Source organism: Cygnus atratus, chromosome 20 (assembly GCF_013377495.2).
Source record: "Cygnus atratus isolate AKBS03 ecotype Queensland, Australia chromosome 20, CAtr_DNAZoo_HiC_assembly, whole genome shotgun sequence".
NCBI classification, from domain to species: Eukaryota; Metazoa; Chordata; class Aves; order Anseriformes; family Anatidae; genus Cygnus; species Cygnus atratus.
Genome location: NC_066381.1, coordinates 4,141,877 through 4,155,704, shown reverse-complemented (window position 1 = coordinate 4,155,704; position 13,828 = coordinate 4,141,877). Strand labels below are relative to the sequence as shown.

Here is a 13,828-nt window from a genome sequence, read left to right as displayed (position 1 = left end):
GGGCGCTGCTGCTGTCACTGGGAAGCAAGGACGGGGCTGTTATAAATTACTCTTAGTCGGAAAAAATTTGAATTAAGTCAGTCAATTTATTGAGTAAGCGACCAGCAAGCAAAACAGCGCTGGGCGGCCGGGGGAACTCGTGCTCCTCCAAGCGGCGCGCAGCTTCCCCCCCCCTTGCAGTCCCCTTTTATCATCAGGCTCTTCCGGGTTCCGTGACAGCTGCGTCAGTTGTTGCTAGGGGGTCGTCTCGTCCCTGTCGTCTCTGTCCCTCTGGTGGTCGCACGGATGAAGACAGCCATCCTCCTCTCTCTTCCTTATTCGGTTATATCAGTCCTTGAGACAGGGGAGTACGTTACCGATTTAGCAACCTACTATTTACACAATGTTCTCTCCGCATGTACCTGAGATATCCTGTCTCTGGGAGACGTCTCAGCATTCCAGCCACTGTTTGAATAACTCCCTTCGTTCCTTTAATGTAGCAAAATAATGAACAAACATTCCTGTCGTCTATCACAGGGGCAGGCTGGCGCAGTGCCCCGTACCCATGCTCCCACAGCAGAACCCAGAGAAGGGCTCGTAAGGGTTAGAGACCCACCCTCGGGAGATCGGGAGGGAGAATGAAAAAATTAAAAAGCACCACAAAAAAACACCACAAAAACAAACAAGAAAAACCAAAAAAATGCCAGAGCAAGGATGTGCCACTGCTGTTGTCACTTGGAAGCAAGGACGGGGCATGCTGGCACAACGCCCCATACCCACGCTCCCACAACAGAACCCAGAGAAGGGCTCATATGGGTTAGAGGCCCACCCTTGGCAGATTGGGAGGGAGAAGGAAAAAATCTAAAAATGCCACAAAAACAAACAAAACCAAAAACAAAATCACAGAAAGGATAGGGCACTGCTGTTGTCACTTGGAAGCAAGGACGGGCCAGGCTGGTGCAGTGCCCAGTGGTGTGAGGAGAACGCAGCCACCACATGCTGAAGCACCTCTGCACTGCCCCTCTCTGTGGTAAAAGATCCAGCTTTTGGGCAAACCCCCGTTTACTCAGAACACCATCACTGTTTGCCTTAGGGAGGCTCGACCAAGGCCCTGCACGCCTTTGGCAGCTGGCCCACTTGCCCTCTGGTGAGGCACAGCACCAGCACAAGGCCACAGGCGAGGCTCAGGCTCACGGCCCCGCGTTAACTTCGCACCTCCAGCTCCATGCTGATCATCATCGCCACCCCAGGCTGCTTAGAGCCAAGGCAAACCCACAGGAACAAGTATGGCAGCTGCTCATCCTGCTTTTTCTGGCCAACCACCTTCCCCCTGCCTCACAAAACACCCCCCGGGACCTGGATTTTTGCCATCACTCTTTATTATGGGAAAAATACACAAATCAGTTACTTCTAAATCAACTCCCATGCCCTCCCTCAGACTGTTTAATTAAGACTGTCCAAACAAAATGTGCTTTTACTCCATTTTTCCATACAGATGCAGAGCCTGGAAAACCAAGGAATAGATACATAGAGTGCTTTGATAATTCCCTGCAGTTTGTGAGAGTTACAACAACTGAAGTAACAGCTTACTCCTGAAATACCAACCCCAAGTGTCACGCATACAAAAGTGACAAGTGTTGTCTGTAACACAGTCCTTTTTTTTAATTACCAAAGAACAATACCACAACAGCAGGATGTGGCCATTCCCACTGGACCCCTGCATACATTCAGTATCACCAGATCTCTCCAGGAGGCGGCTGAGCCAAGACACTCCAGGTACGCCGGGTACCTATTTCACTACTACTTTGGCAGACAGCAATTTGAAGATCAGCACAACTGAAATTCCAGTTTTAAAAAGAGGTCTGTGTCCCGGTTTTTAAAGAGACAACCAAGGTAAGTCCATCTGGGAGACCAAAGAGAAGGCATATTACAAAGTACTGTGTGACCGTGATGCATGTAACCAGAAGGACACACTGTGACATGTAAAATGTAGCTTGTCCCCACAGATCACAAGCAAAGCCAGCAGCTTTCCCCAGAAAAATAGTCAAGGGCTTGCCAATAGACTGCATCCCTGAGCAGCCTCATTAATATGTCATGAGCTTTTATATTTGATATTTGAAGGATATAAGAACTAACCATCACTTTAATCAGAAGAAAATCCTATCATGGCCTGCATGAACTAATCCCCCTATAGTACAAAATGACACTGCATGTACAGAACAGTTTCCTCCCCCATCCTTTCAGACACCTAATCTTCTTTAGTTCAACTCATCCCAAAATCTGTATAAATTAACAAGCTATATCAACAGACTCTGTTGAAACTGTAAGTTACCTCTCCCAGAGAGGTTATTCTACAAGGATATCTTTTAAAAACAACTTACTTTTTATCCCACAACAGCACACAGTGAGAGTAGAACATAAACGCTTTCCTTCAGATTAAAGAACGAGTTTGCCCTTTGGAGCGGTTCTAGTTTCTTAATTCTAGGATTTAAGATCAAGTTTCATAGCGTCAGTTTTCTCCAACTGAAAAAAAAAAGGTAGATGCCAAAACGATATGGAAGAAAATACAAATAAGAAGTACTAATGGCAGATCTATGATTGTTGACAATGTCAAGCTCCAGACTTCTGATGGAGGTGGAGAAGGTGGAAGGGGGAAGAAGCACTGGAGCCTGAGCAGAAGACAGGAATGTTTGCTGAATCAAGGGCTTTTAATGAAGTCCAGTCTCTAAACCACGTTTTCATTCTTGTTTTGCTGAATTTGCCTCAAGTTGGCCTGATTAGCTACTGTGGATGGGGTGCCAACTCCAAAGCTAGAAGTGAATGGACAAGAGTGAGTCAAGACAGAAGCATTTGCTGAGGAATCACATGCCCCAACAGGAAAAATGAGAACCAAGAGGACATCAAATGCACAGGTGGCTGGACAGCCCCTCCAAGAAAACACTGGCAGCCTCCAAGGCTTAGAAACAAACAGTGAAGACCTCTCTGGGGTCTATCCCCATTAGAGGCCTTCACACGATCCCAAATAGGTGGTGAACGTGACATGCGGACAGAAAGATGTGTGATGAGGTAAGACAGTAGCACCTCCCTTCTAGAAATAGTAAAAGGAAAAAACACCATTTTCCCCCTGTATGTAGGGATTTAAAAGTAGACATTTAAAATTTGCCTTTTTTTTTTTTGTCAATAAAACTTGCTAAAGATACAAGCACAATCATCAAAAAATACCCAGTCTGCTCAGAAGAGCTCTTAGGATTTCATTTCCTCTTATACAACCTGTTAAACTTCAGTAAGTGTTAAAAACAGGAGTCTGAAAACAGCTCCCCTTTCTGCCCCCCGCAGTAGGGATTTATCAAACGCATGTACACACACGCACAGAGTACACACTACATTCCCCTTTCACAGATTAACTGTTAAAAGGATGATTGTTCTAAACCATGGAAACTTGTGAGGTCTGGCTCTCACAGAGAAGCCATTTTCCTCTAAGGTTTTTACCTGATTGGCAAGGCAAAGCTCTACCATTCCTGTACGTTCATTACAAAACAAGAAACGGTCTTATAGGGTGAGCCTAAAAGCAGTGCACCTGGTGGTCCCAGACCCCCAGCTCAGTTCTTGGCCGTTCTCAGCCTCCTGCGGAAGTAGTCGGGCGCCGCATCGTACAGCCAGTCTGCATCCACCACACACAGGTCCTGCATGTAGCACTTGTTGGTGTGAAGCAGCCCGTTGTACACCACGCAGGCTGGCTTGCAGTGGAAGAGCACAGAGGAGGGGTGGATGGCCACCAGCTGGTGAGAGTCCACGGTGCTGTACGTGCCGTCCGGCTGCAGCTCGGCGGCGTTCATGAAGAGGCTGTGAGCCAGGCAGCGGCGGATGTTTGCAGTGTCCCCGCGGGAGGACTCCATTGGGATCGAGAGCTGGTTAGCAGCGAGAGAGAGACAAGGTGGCTGGTAACACCTTACAGAGCAGCCCGGGCTCAGAGACCCCTAACATCACACCTAGCAGGGCCAGACAGCAAGCTGGGGCTCCAGCTCCAGCATCACTTTCTGATACTCCTTCCAATGGCTCCCCACAAAGAGGGGATCTAGATCCTACAGAGCTAGCTGAGGTGCTGCCCTAACTTCACTTGCAGGCTTTCAGAAAACCCTTTCTGCCCAGAAGCGCTGCGTGGAGAGGACAGACTGTGCCTGCGGCTCCATCTGGGCTGGCAGCCATGCTTTGCAGAGAAACAGCAGCCTTGGTGAGGTCTGAGTGCTCCTATTCCTCCAATGCTACCGGGCCCATCCAACCCGCCCCAGAAGTCCTCCCTCCCTCCTCGGCAGCTTGGAGGAGAGCTGGAGGCCATGGCATCGTGTGCCGCAGGGACCTTTGCCATCTGCATAGCTATAGTGCAAGGAAATGCTCGCTGCCAAGTGTCATTTGCTCTCACTTCCCATACAGACCTGTTTGTCCAGAAGGACTCCAGCTGGGAGCTATTCTCGCAGAGTGTGCTTGTGCTGAAGAGTAAGCAAGCGTGTATGGGCACCCTCGTGGGGAAACACAGCCCTGTTCTAATGGGCTCCTGAGATCAGGTGAGATTGTGTCATAAATCCAGCTGGGGTGTGAAATATAAGAGGCCCGTTGGGAATTCAGCCCAGGTAGACGTTAAGCTAATCCGGACTAATAGCAGAGAGATGAATCACAAAACAGATTGAGACTCTCCGCCTCTAGGAGCGAGTTTCAGGCCAACCAGCATCTGCAGGACAGGGGAGCTGAATGGCAGCTCCCACTTCACGCACAGACTGCGAGTACCTAGCGGCAGCTCCCACGCTGTGCCTTATGCTGTGTGACTGGCAGGAACGGTGCTGACGTGCAAGCTGCTGCTACACCGACTGCCTGACTCCATGAAGAAGCCAGTCAGTGGGGGCTGCAGGGCCGACGTCACTCAGTGGCACGCACAGCACAGCCCAACCACATTAGAGCAGCGAAAGGCATGAGGAATAACCACCCTCTGAGAAGCCTTCCCAGAGCTCTGCTTCTCCCTTCACCTCTCCTCAGCACTCTGAGCCCTGCGGCTCCAAGATTTTGGGACACAGCTGCACAGTCAGGACTTCTACATGACTGCTCATGAGAAACTGAAAACACAACCACGTTTTCTCACTTCTGGGACTTGGTGCACAGAGAAATCAGTTTGGGGACAAAGAGAAAGATACAAACAGATGAAACAGACAAACACAGTATGGCAACAAGTTACCTTTACACAAATGTCCCTGAGCTGAGCTCTGACGTCTGACACAAGCAACATGTTCCTGCTGTTGACAAAGTTCTCTTTGCACCATTCCTGCAGCAGAAGCACAAGGAGTTAGAAGGAGCCATTTCTTCACCCAAGAAGCACAACAGTCTTTGGACACCAAGCAAGGCAGAATCCTCCAAACACAGAATCTGTCTCAAAGAAAAGTTGCTAACCCATTTCCTTGTCAGATTTCCAGCCCTGACTACCCTCCTTTGTCTGCATTCCTTCCCACAGCACCGAGAGACTGACTGCTGTTCTCTTCCAACTAAGAGCTACTCTGCAAGGTCACCGTGTGCTGCAAAGCAGCACTTGATATCCCACAGGTGGTGAAAACAAATTATCCAAGAGTAACACATGTTGCACAGAATGGGGTGTGCTAGCCTACAGATCTACAAATCGAACTAAGAAGTTTATGGAGTAGTATAAATCAACATCTGTTTTTAAATATAGTCAGTGTTTTTGCAATGACTGGGGTATGTTCAGGTATTTATCAGTCACGACGCTCTCCCACTCCCTCCTGTTTCCAGCTGTAAGCAGGCAAGGAAGAAATCCAGCTCTGTGATTACAGAACCGGTCTCACAGAACTCTGATAACCAGATCTGCTGCAGCCTTCTGGGGAAAGAAGGTGCTCGAACAGCTTTCTCCCATTACCCAGCTGTAAAGTACAAGTGAGAGCTCCCTTCTCGCAGGTGCGCTGGAAGGATGCATATTGCATCAGCTCTGAAGGATGCGGGTGTCACTGCTGCATGCCAAAAGAACCCCTCACCACCACAACCCCTGATGGCCCCGGATCCTCAGAGCACCCTACCTTGTTGCCACTGACGTTTCTGAAGGCCCTGTACACGTTGAGCAGGGTAAGATGATCGCCCTCACTGGAGATGAATTTCTTCCTGACAGACTGCACTTCTTCCCGCCGGGCTGGGGGGTTGTAAAGGACGCTGTCCACTGATAACAGCGATATGATGGTCAGAATCTCTTCTGTGCAGTGGAACTTCGGGGCCAGGAGGATGGTCTGCAAACCACAGAAGAAAACTGATTGACCAAATGCACCCCAGATGGGCAGACTTTTCTGCTCACTGACAGCCAAGGAACGTTACCAAGCACTGTTTAAGGAAATTTCATAAACATTTGGACCTAGGGACAACTGTAAGTCCTCTTCGGGGCCTGCCAAGCACCTTTAACAGAAATTGTCATGCTCTTTTTTGAGACCAGACAGCTCAGAGTCAGTACAAACATGGTGACTAAAACCCACTACAGTATCAGACACTTCATGAAACTGTCAAACAGTGCTACCAGCAATCCCGGAAACTGCAAGAGAATCGACCTTGTTTCAGCTTCAGGAGGTGCCAAAGGAAATAAAATAGCTATTAAAAATCTCCTTTAAGCAACAAATGACAGGCAAACCAGCACAGCTGCTGTAAAGAAAGCTGTGCTCATTAACGTACTGCAAATACAGCAGTACAGCTGCAGTCGCCCCAAATTCTAAACCTCATTTTAGGAGTTTGAAAGAGAAATGCTAATGGTACTGGGAAAAGTACATGAAATAAAAGCGAGCTAGTTCTTCTGCAGTTGTTACTTTTGAGAACTTTGGTTCGAGTGGGAAGGCAGCCATCTTCTTTCCCACAGGAGTTAGGACAAGCTGATCTTCCTTTCGCTCCACAGCCCCCAGCAGGTCCAGCTGCTCGATTGCTGCTTGAATAGCATCTGTCAGAACAAGAAGGTTCAGGCTGTGACATCACATCCCTGCCAGTGCCAACCAGAGGGATCAGCAACTACCACCACCACCCCTTTCCCCTGAGCAGGGGGACAAGCACTTTCAGTTTATCAATTCAGAGAAATGAACGTCCCAGGGATCCAGCAGAACAATCACCTTTTCCTATCAAAGCAGCAAGAACAGAGGCAGACCTAAAGCTGCCATCTGCAGCTTTGAGCAGAGGCCCTGTGAGATTCTCTCTGGCTTTCCCTGGCAGTCAAGGCCAAGTTCTTTATGATCCAAGACTGCTCCTTGCTCTGTTTGGAGGCTGGGCTCTCCAACTCTGCCGTAACCATGGCTGCTCTGATGAGGCTGAGCACAAGTGATGAATGAATGACTCAAGACTGTGGGACCACCAGGAGCAGATGCAGAGAGAGACAGCTCCCCTTTCGCAGCCCTGGCCTTCCATACTCCATCTTCTCAGGCTGGCATGAAGATATTTTTAAGCAATTCCTTAGTGACTCATTTTTCCATTTTTTCCAAACCCGCTTTTATAAGCACTTACCAGGAGATGGTTTGGACATGAAGTCAAAGGTGAGTACATTGGGAATTCTCAAAGCCAGGAGCTGGAGCATCACGCTGGCCAGGTTACACCTGCACGGGCAAAAAACAACTGAGATTATCTCAGTTTATAGGCAAATAACAGTGAAGGAAAAAAAAATAAAATAAGAGAAAACAGAATCCTTAGCTCTGTTCAGATCTGTGCTGCAACTTGACAGAGACCAGTCCTATGCTGGCTGGTGAAGCCTGACTTCCTGAACAGCCATACCCTAGATCCAGTTTTGCTGTTGAGTTTTCACACAGCTCCATCTGTAGCAGTACAGAGAAGAGGTGTGGCAAGAAGCGTGACAGTATCAGGGTTCTGTTTGTCAGGGAACATCAGTACTCCAAGCACGTAATATCATGCAAGCACAATTTAGGACAGGTCAGACAGAAGTTTTATTAACTATGATCGTAGAAAGAGCCTGCTCAGGAAGCATCCCCCCCTCTGCCCCTGTGTTCTCTCATGATGACTATGAAGACCAGACTTATATACTGCTTCAAATGAAAGAAGCAAGGAAAATAATTCTAACGTTAACTAAGCCAGGTGCATTCCTTAGGCAGGGTGGACTCCAGATAATCATTTATATGTTAATAAGACCAAGTACCCGCCTGGAGATGGACTCAAGTAGCCTGTTAGGGGCCTGAATCGCAGCATGGAGATGACTCCTCGTGGAGCCTGTCGGAGTGGCACACCCAGCATTATCTTCACAGGAAAGTAGGGGATGAACAATCAGGCTGCCAGCTTTGGTTGACATTAACAACTTCCTGGCCAGACCTCTCAAATCTTTGATATTAATAATTTTACCACCACGTTCTCACCTCTGTATCTCGGGTACTGTCATTTTGTCAAACTTCTCAAACTCGTCCTCTGTGTAGAGCCGGTAACAGATCCCGCTGTCCTCCCGCCCTGCTCTCCCTGTTCGTTGCCAGGCCTGGGCCTTCGACACCCGCTGGACTGCCAACACTTCCAGACCAATTTCTAAGAGTGGAAGAGCATCCTTTCAGTCAACATTTGCACAACACAGGGCTTTGAAAAAACACAACCCTGTGGAATTAACAACAAAACATCCCAGGAGTCTCCCATCCAACTGCTGCTCCACCTTTTCTTGATGTAGCACCCTGAAGCAAAGCTAATTATGCACTGTGTCTGTGAAGAGAAGACTCATTTTGGATAGGGTTTTACCCCCACATGGCTCGTACTCCAAAAAAAAATACGCATCCAAAACCTGGGAGGTTAATTTAGACAGTGCAGAGGGTGTTTTAAACGAGCTGCCAGTGGGGCAAGTTACCTCAAATAACTTCTACAGAACTGCAAACAATCTCTCCATTGTTCCTAAAAGTTCCTCACCAGGGTTGTACTTCTTTGCTTTCACCATGCCTGTGTCCACAACATATTTTATTCCCGAAATGGTGATGGAGGTCTCTGCAATGTTGGTGGAGAGGATCACTTTGCGGCAGCCCTGTGAGGAAGAACAAACTAAAGCCAGTCAAAAGCCATCTTTGGTTAACTGCCATGGGAGATTCCACCACTTTCAGCCAGCATGGGCCAAGCCTCCATATCATTATAGCACGCTACAACCACACACCATGTCTGCTATGCCAGCTCTTGTAAATTAAGATAACCTCTAGTTCCTAACCAGTTTTTAAAACATGCACCTACAAGTCTTGCCACAAAATACACCACCCAGGAGAACAGTTATCAAACACGTCTTTAAACCATTTTGGTTTCATTTCTTGCACAAGCACAAAATCTGAATTCCTGTTTATCTGCTGAATAAGAGACAGAAGGGCCCAAGGCCACAGATTTCCTCTTCTTATGGCCCTGCCAAATAATGGCCAGGTGTTTAGCTTTCTTAGCATTTGGCTGGCCTATTAACTGCCACAGCTTTTTATTCGATATAGACATAAAGTCATATGAAAAGGGGCAAATTTCAATTCCTCTGCCCCTTTTTTCCTCTCCCTAATCATTCCCTCTTTTCACAATCCCAGACAACTTACTGTATGCCTCTGTTAACACCATGCCAGTTGCATTGTCTTATATCACACTGGAACCATTTGGCCTGAAGTAAACAACCACGCAAGTGAACAAACTCCTCCTGTTTACATTGCCTCACCTTGGGGGCAGCCTGAAAGACTCGGAGTTGTTGAGAGTAAGGCAGAGAAGCATAAAGAGGCATCACCATCATCTGCGGGCAGCCATCAGGGAGGTGCTTGGAAATGTCTCGACAGGTTTTGGTCATCGCTTCAATCTCTTCCTGACCAGTCAGAAACACGAGGATGTCCTGAGAAGAGGGTGCTTCCTGGAGCCAGAGGAAAAAGCAAGTGAGAAGTTACAGTAGATTGGAGAGGGAGGGAGAACTGAGGATGTAACAACAGCAAGTCTTCCAAGATGTCCAGACAGCAGGTCATTGAAGCATGTACAGAAGAAAGGAAAGACACATTCCGTGTGAGCTGCGGATCAGCCTTAAGATCCCAGTGGATTCAGCAGAGGTGAAGGGTAACAGCATTTTGCAGCGTTCAGGATGGAGGAATCACTTGAATTCATATATCGGTTTCATTAAATAACTGTCCAGGACATGCAAGGGACAGGGCCAGCAGACACCCGGGTACAAGACAGAAAGCTCAGGTGAGAGGAACACGTAGGTATTAGGCAGGAATTAACGTCAGAGAGCTTTGCATAGCAGTCTGCTTTCAACTCCAGCCTTGATGTACAAGCCACGGAATCCTACCAAGATCATCTTCAAAGCAGTAGACGCAGGGTAATAAACAGATTGATTAAATGATTTAACTACCTGGCAGTTTGGGGTTCAAACATCCAGTCACAAAATGCCTATGACCTGTCATTTTAATACATTCCTACTTGCTCTGTAGTTGCGCTTTGCCAGTAAATTAGAATTGTCTTCCGTTAGTTCATGCCCGACTTTCCCTTCACAACTCAAGGCTCTTTATAATTGACACAAAACCACGGGTTACATCTTTCTGTGCATTTACACACCCACTTTCCGTGTTTTCTACTAATGCGAGTGCTTCTCTCCATCTCCCACATTTGCTCTCTGATCGGGGATGCTCTAGAAGATCCCCACCCACCTCAGGGACACCTCTGGTTCAGCAGCAGCAAGCCCAAGCCATCTCAGGGACACCTCGGTGCCTCTGGCACAGCAACCGGCGAGCCCCCTCAGCCAGCAGCCCACGGCCCCAGGGAGGCACAAACTCGACGAGACCACCGTACCTGGTGGATCTGGAAGACTGACACCAGTGCTGCTTGGAGGTAATCGCTCTGAGGCTGTTTGGTGTAAAAGACCTGAATGGGATGTTGCCTGCCCTCTAAATAGAGAACGGGAGCTCCGTTGAAGTACTGGGAGAACTGGTCAACATCCATCGTAGCCGACATGACGACCACCTATAATATGAGCAAAAATGGGTTAGCACTGCAGCTCGGACCCAGCAGAACACTTACCAGTCGAGGACTAACCAAAAGCCAGCTTCCTGAGACTGTGATATAGGCTCAGAACAGCAAAAGCACACAGAGTTTGGGACAGAAGAGAGCGATCTTTCCTTGTTAAAGCCATCAGCTTTGGTATGACACAAGGGTAACGTGTTGGTATGATAAAATGAGTGGAGACATGTTCAAATTCTGACATTTAATAAACAGAGCTGAGCACCCACAAAGCTAGACTGCACAAGAGTCTTTTGAAAGAAATTGTACCGGGACCCTACAAATTCCCTTACATGCCTTTCACTCACACGCTTTGTCATGTGCTTGCACCCACCTTCATTACATGAGCAACATCTGCTTGCTCCAAATCATAACCTGACACACACGTGCAACCTCCTTCCCCACTATAAGCATGTCACAGAGCTGCGATAACAGACAAAAAGGTCCTGTATCTAGGGCACTCTCAGGAACACATCATAAGTTGGCCACTCTAAACTATTCGGATTTAAAGGAACATTTTAGGAAGAGGAAAATATTCAAGACTGAAATTTCAAGCACAATGGAAAAGCCCAGGGGTTAGTCAGAGCGCAGAGGCCAAGCCCCATCCCTGCCTCTCGCTGCCATCCCAGCCAAACATACTTTTAGTGGCAGTTTGCCCAATTCCTTTCGTTTCTTTTGGGCGGCTTTCACCACTCCGAAGAGCACATCAGTATGGATCGTCCTCTCGTGGGCCTCGTCCAGGATGACGACGCTGTACTTGCGCAGCAGAGGATCCCCGATGGCCTCGCGCAGCAGCATCCCGTCCGTTAAGAACTTGATTCTCGTCTCATCAGACGTAAGGTCATCGAAGCGCACAGTGTAGCCCACCTAAGGAAGCAACCGTTACAAAAGCATAAACACAACGGGATTTACGTTTCTCACTGCTGTTGTACCTCACAGGAGGACCACAAAGCGTTCTCATCAACACGTCAGCCAAGCCAGAACTGTGGGAGAATGCCAAAAAGCCTACAGTGCATCCGCAGACTGTGAGCAGTTTGTCTTGCAAATCTAACACTCCAACCAAAAGAGGGTCCAAACACCGCATTCCAATGAGCTTTTTCCCATCCATCATAAATGCTCCACGTTTTCTCTCTTTCCTCCCCCTGCTAGGAACTACTACATGCTCTCTGAATGCTTTTATTTAGGGAAAGTCCTCCTCCTCCTCTTCTCTCCCACAGATTCACAGATCTGCATGGATTCCGTACTCTGCTCTCCTCGACTTCTGGCACAGGGAGCAATGGGAGAGAAGGCCTAGGAGGGGAATGCAGTTTTTTTATTTGTTTTATTCACTAACTAGATTTTTTTCAAATGGAGGAACACGGATAGTAACCAAGAAGTAAAATACTGAAATCAAATACAAGTTCCCTTGAGCAACAGAAGCAGGCAAAAAGCTATTTTTTTAATTCAAGCATATTATTAAACAAAGACTACCTACCAGCCTCATGGTTCTAACATTTTTATCATACCCATGCCGTTCATGACACAGCCCCATCAGCACTTCAGTGCCAAAGCAGCCCTGTAAAGCCCCTGGGAAGGCACCCACCAGCTTCCCCAGCTCTGTCCTCTTCTCATCCGAGACTCGGGTGGCCAAGGAGATGGCTGCTACTCTGCGAGGCTGCGTCACCGCGATGACGCCTTGGCGGCCGATTCCTGCTTCGTAGAGGTACTGAGGGATCTGAGTGGTCTTCCCTGAGCCTGTTTCTCCTGAGGAACACCAAGCGAATAGAGTTTTTCCATCAAACGAAAGGCCCCAGTTCAACTTTTAGGTTAAGTTTTAGGTGTGTTTCAGCATGGGGAGGGAGAAGGCAAGAGGAGCCCACAGGCAGGCAGCAGCAGCACATGGAAGGAATCCAACGCCTCGCCCTAGCCACTCACCCCCTGCTCAGCAGAACTCTTTTACTTCACCCAGGTTCTCTCCAGCCAGGGTTAATGAACACATTGCTGAACTGTTCGTTGTGTGCACGGCCAACGCAGGAGATAACCATGCTGAACAAGGAACAGACACTGCCTTGGGTTTGCGTGCACGTTCTCACTCCCCGCCAGCAAGTTCCAAAGCAAAGCTGTAAGCAACTTAAAGCAAAGCTTCTGTCACAGCAGCAGCGAGCGAGTTAAGGCTTGGGACTCTTGGAGGAGCACTCGGGGCACCGCCAAGCCTTCCTCTGCCCTCCTGAGATCTGAGGCAGCCCCTCAGGATCAGCTCAACGACTTCCCCGTGCGGACAGCAGCGGCACACGGCAGAACCAACCCCGCGGGGGCGAGGAGGAGGAGGAGGAGGAGGAGGAGGAGGAGGAGGAGGAGGAGGAGGGCCGCCCGCCCGACCCCCCCCAACTCCCCCCCGGTGCCCCCCGGTTGCTCACCGATGAGCACGGCGCTGTCGAGGCCCCGCAGCTGGCCGAGCAGCGCGGCCCGGGCCCTGCAGATGGGCAGCGCGCGGCGGGGCGGCGGCGGGCGGCGGGCCGGGGGCAGGCCGGGCCCGGGCCCGGGGGGAGCGGGGGCGGCGGGCAGCATGGCGGGGCCGCCCCGGGACCGCCGCCTGCAGCCGCTCGGCACCGGGCACGGCGCTGCTGCCGCCGGGGGGGGGGGGGGGGGGTCACGCGGTTCGGCGCGGGGTGTTCTGGGAGATGTAGTCCGCCACACGCAGGGCTCTGTCGCGACAGTCGGCTGGTTGCTTTTCTGTCGCCGCACCGAAGCGGTGCTCGGCGATGGGGGTTTAGGCACGCTTCTTCGCGGGACGGGCCGCTCGGGAAGTTTTAAAGGGCGATTAAAGGCAGGGCAGGCGGCAGTCGCCACTGGGAGCGGCGGTCTCCATTTTGTG

General features: G+C 49.4%; 1 protein-coding gene across 2 annotated transcripts; it reads right to left on the bottom strand.

Moving 5' to 3' along the window:
• Window positions 1-123: 123 nt before the first annotated feature.
• On the bottom strand, window positions 124-13,459 carry DHX33 (DEAH-box helicase 33). 2 transcript variants are annotated; one of them, XR_007709058.1, is made up of 12 exons: window positions 12,557-12,698; window positions 11,614-11,841; window positions 10,768-10,938; window positions 9,653-9,838; window positions 8,887-8,998; window positions 8,358-8,517; window positions 7,501-7,589; window positions 6,819-6,946; window positions 6,051-6,254; window positions 5,204-5,290; window positions 2,361-3,887; window positions 124-333 (listed from the first exon to the last, which is right to left on the bottom strand). XR_007709058.1 is itself a non-coding variant. In XM_035559167.1 (12 exons), exons 3-12 carry the CDS (start codon window positions 11,770-11,772, stop codon window positions 3,579-3,581), a joined length of 1,605 nt encoding a protein of 534 aa, XP_035415060.1. In that variant the 5' UTR covers window positions 11,773-11,841; window positions 12,557-12,717; window positions 13,371-13,459; the 3' UTR covers window positions 1,341-3,578. The 2 variants fall into 2 exon arrangements, 1 of the variants encoding a protein (XP_035415060.1); XM_035559167.1 differs by lacking the exon at window positions 124-333 and adding an exon at window positions 13,371-13,459 and having other exon boundaries at window positions 1,341-3,887; window positions 12,557-12,717.
• Window positions 13,460-13,828: the final 369 nt, after the last annotated feature.

Coding starts and splice junctions, on each gene's coding strand:
- DHX33 (XM_035559167.1), bottom strand. CDS start 11,772: ATGCTGCTGCGCGAGGCCATCGGGGATCCTCTGCTGCGCAAGTACAGC. Junction 7,590..8,357: donor ACAGTACCCGAGATACAGAG/GTGAGAACGTGG, acceptor TTGCCCGTGCAG/GTGTAACCTGGCCAGCGTGA. Junction 6,255..6,818: donor TCGAACCAAAGTTCTCAAAA/GTAACAACTGCA, acceptor TGTGGTTTGCAG/ACCATCCTCCTGGCCCCGAA.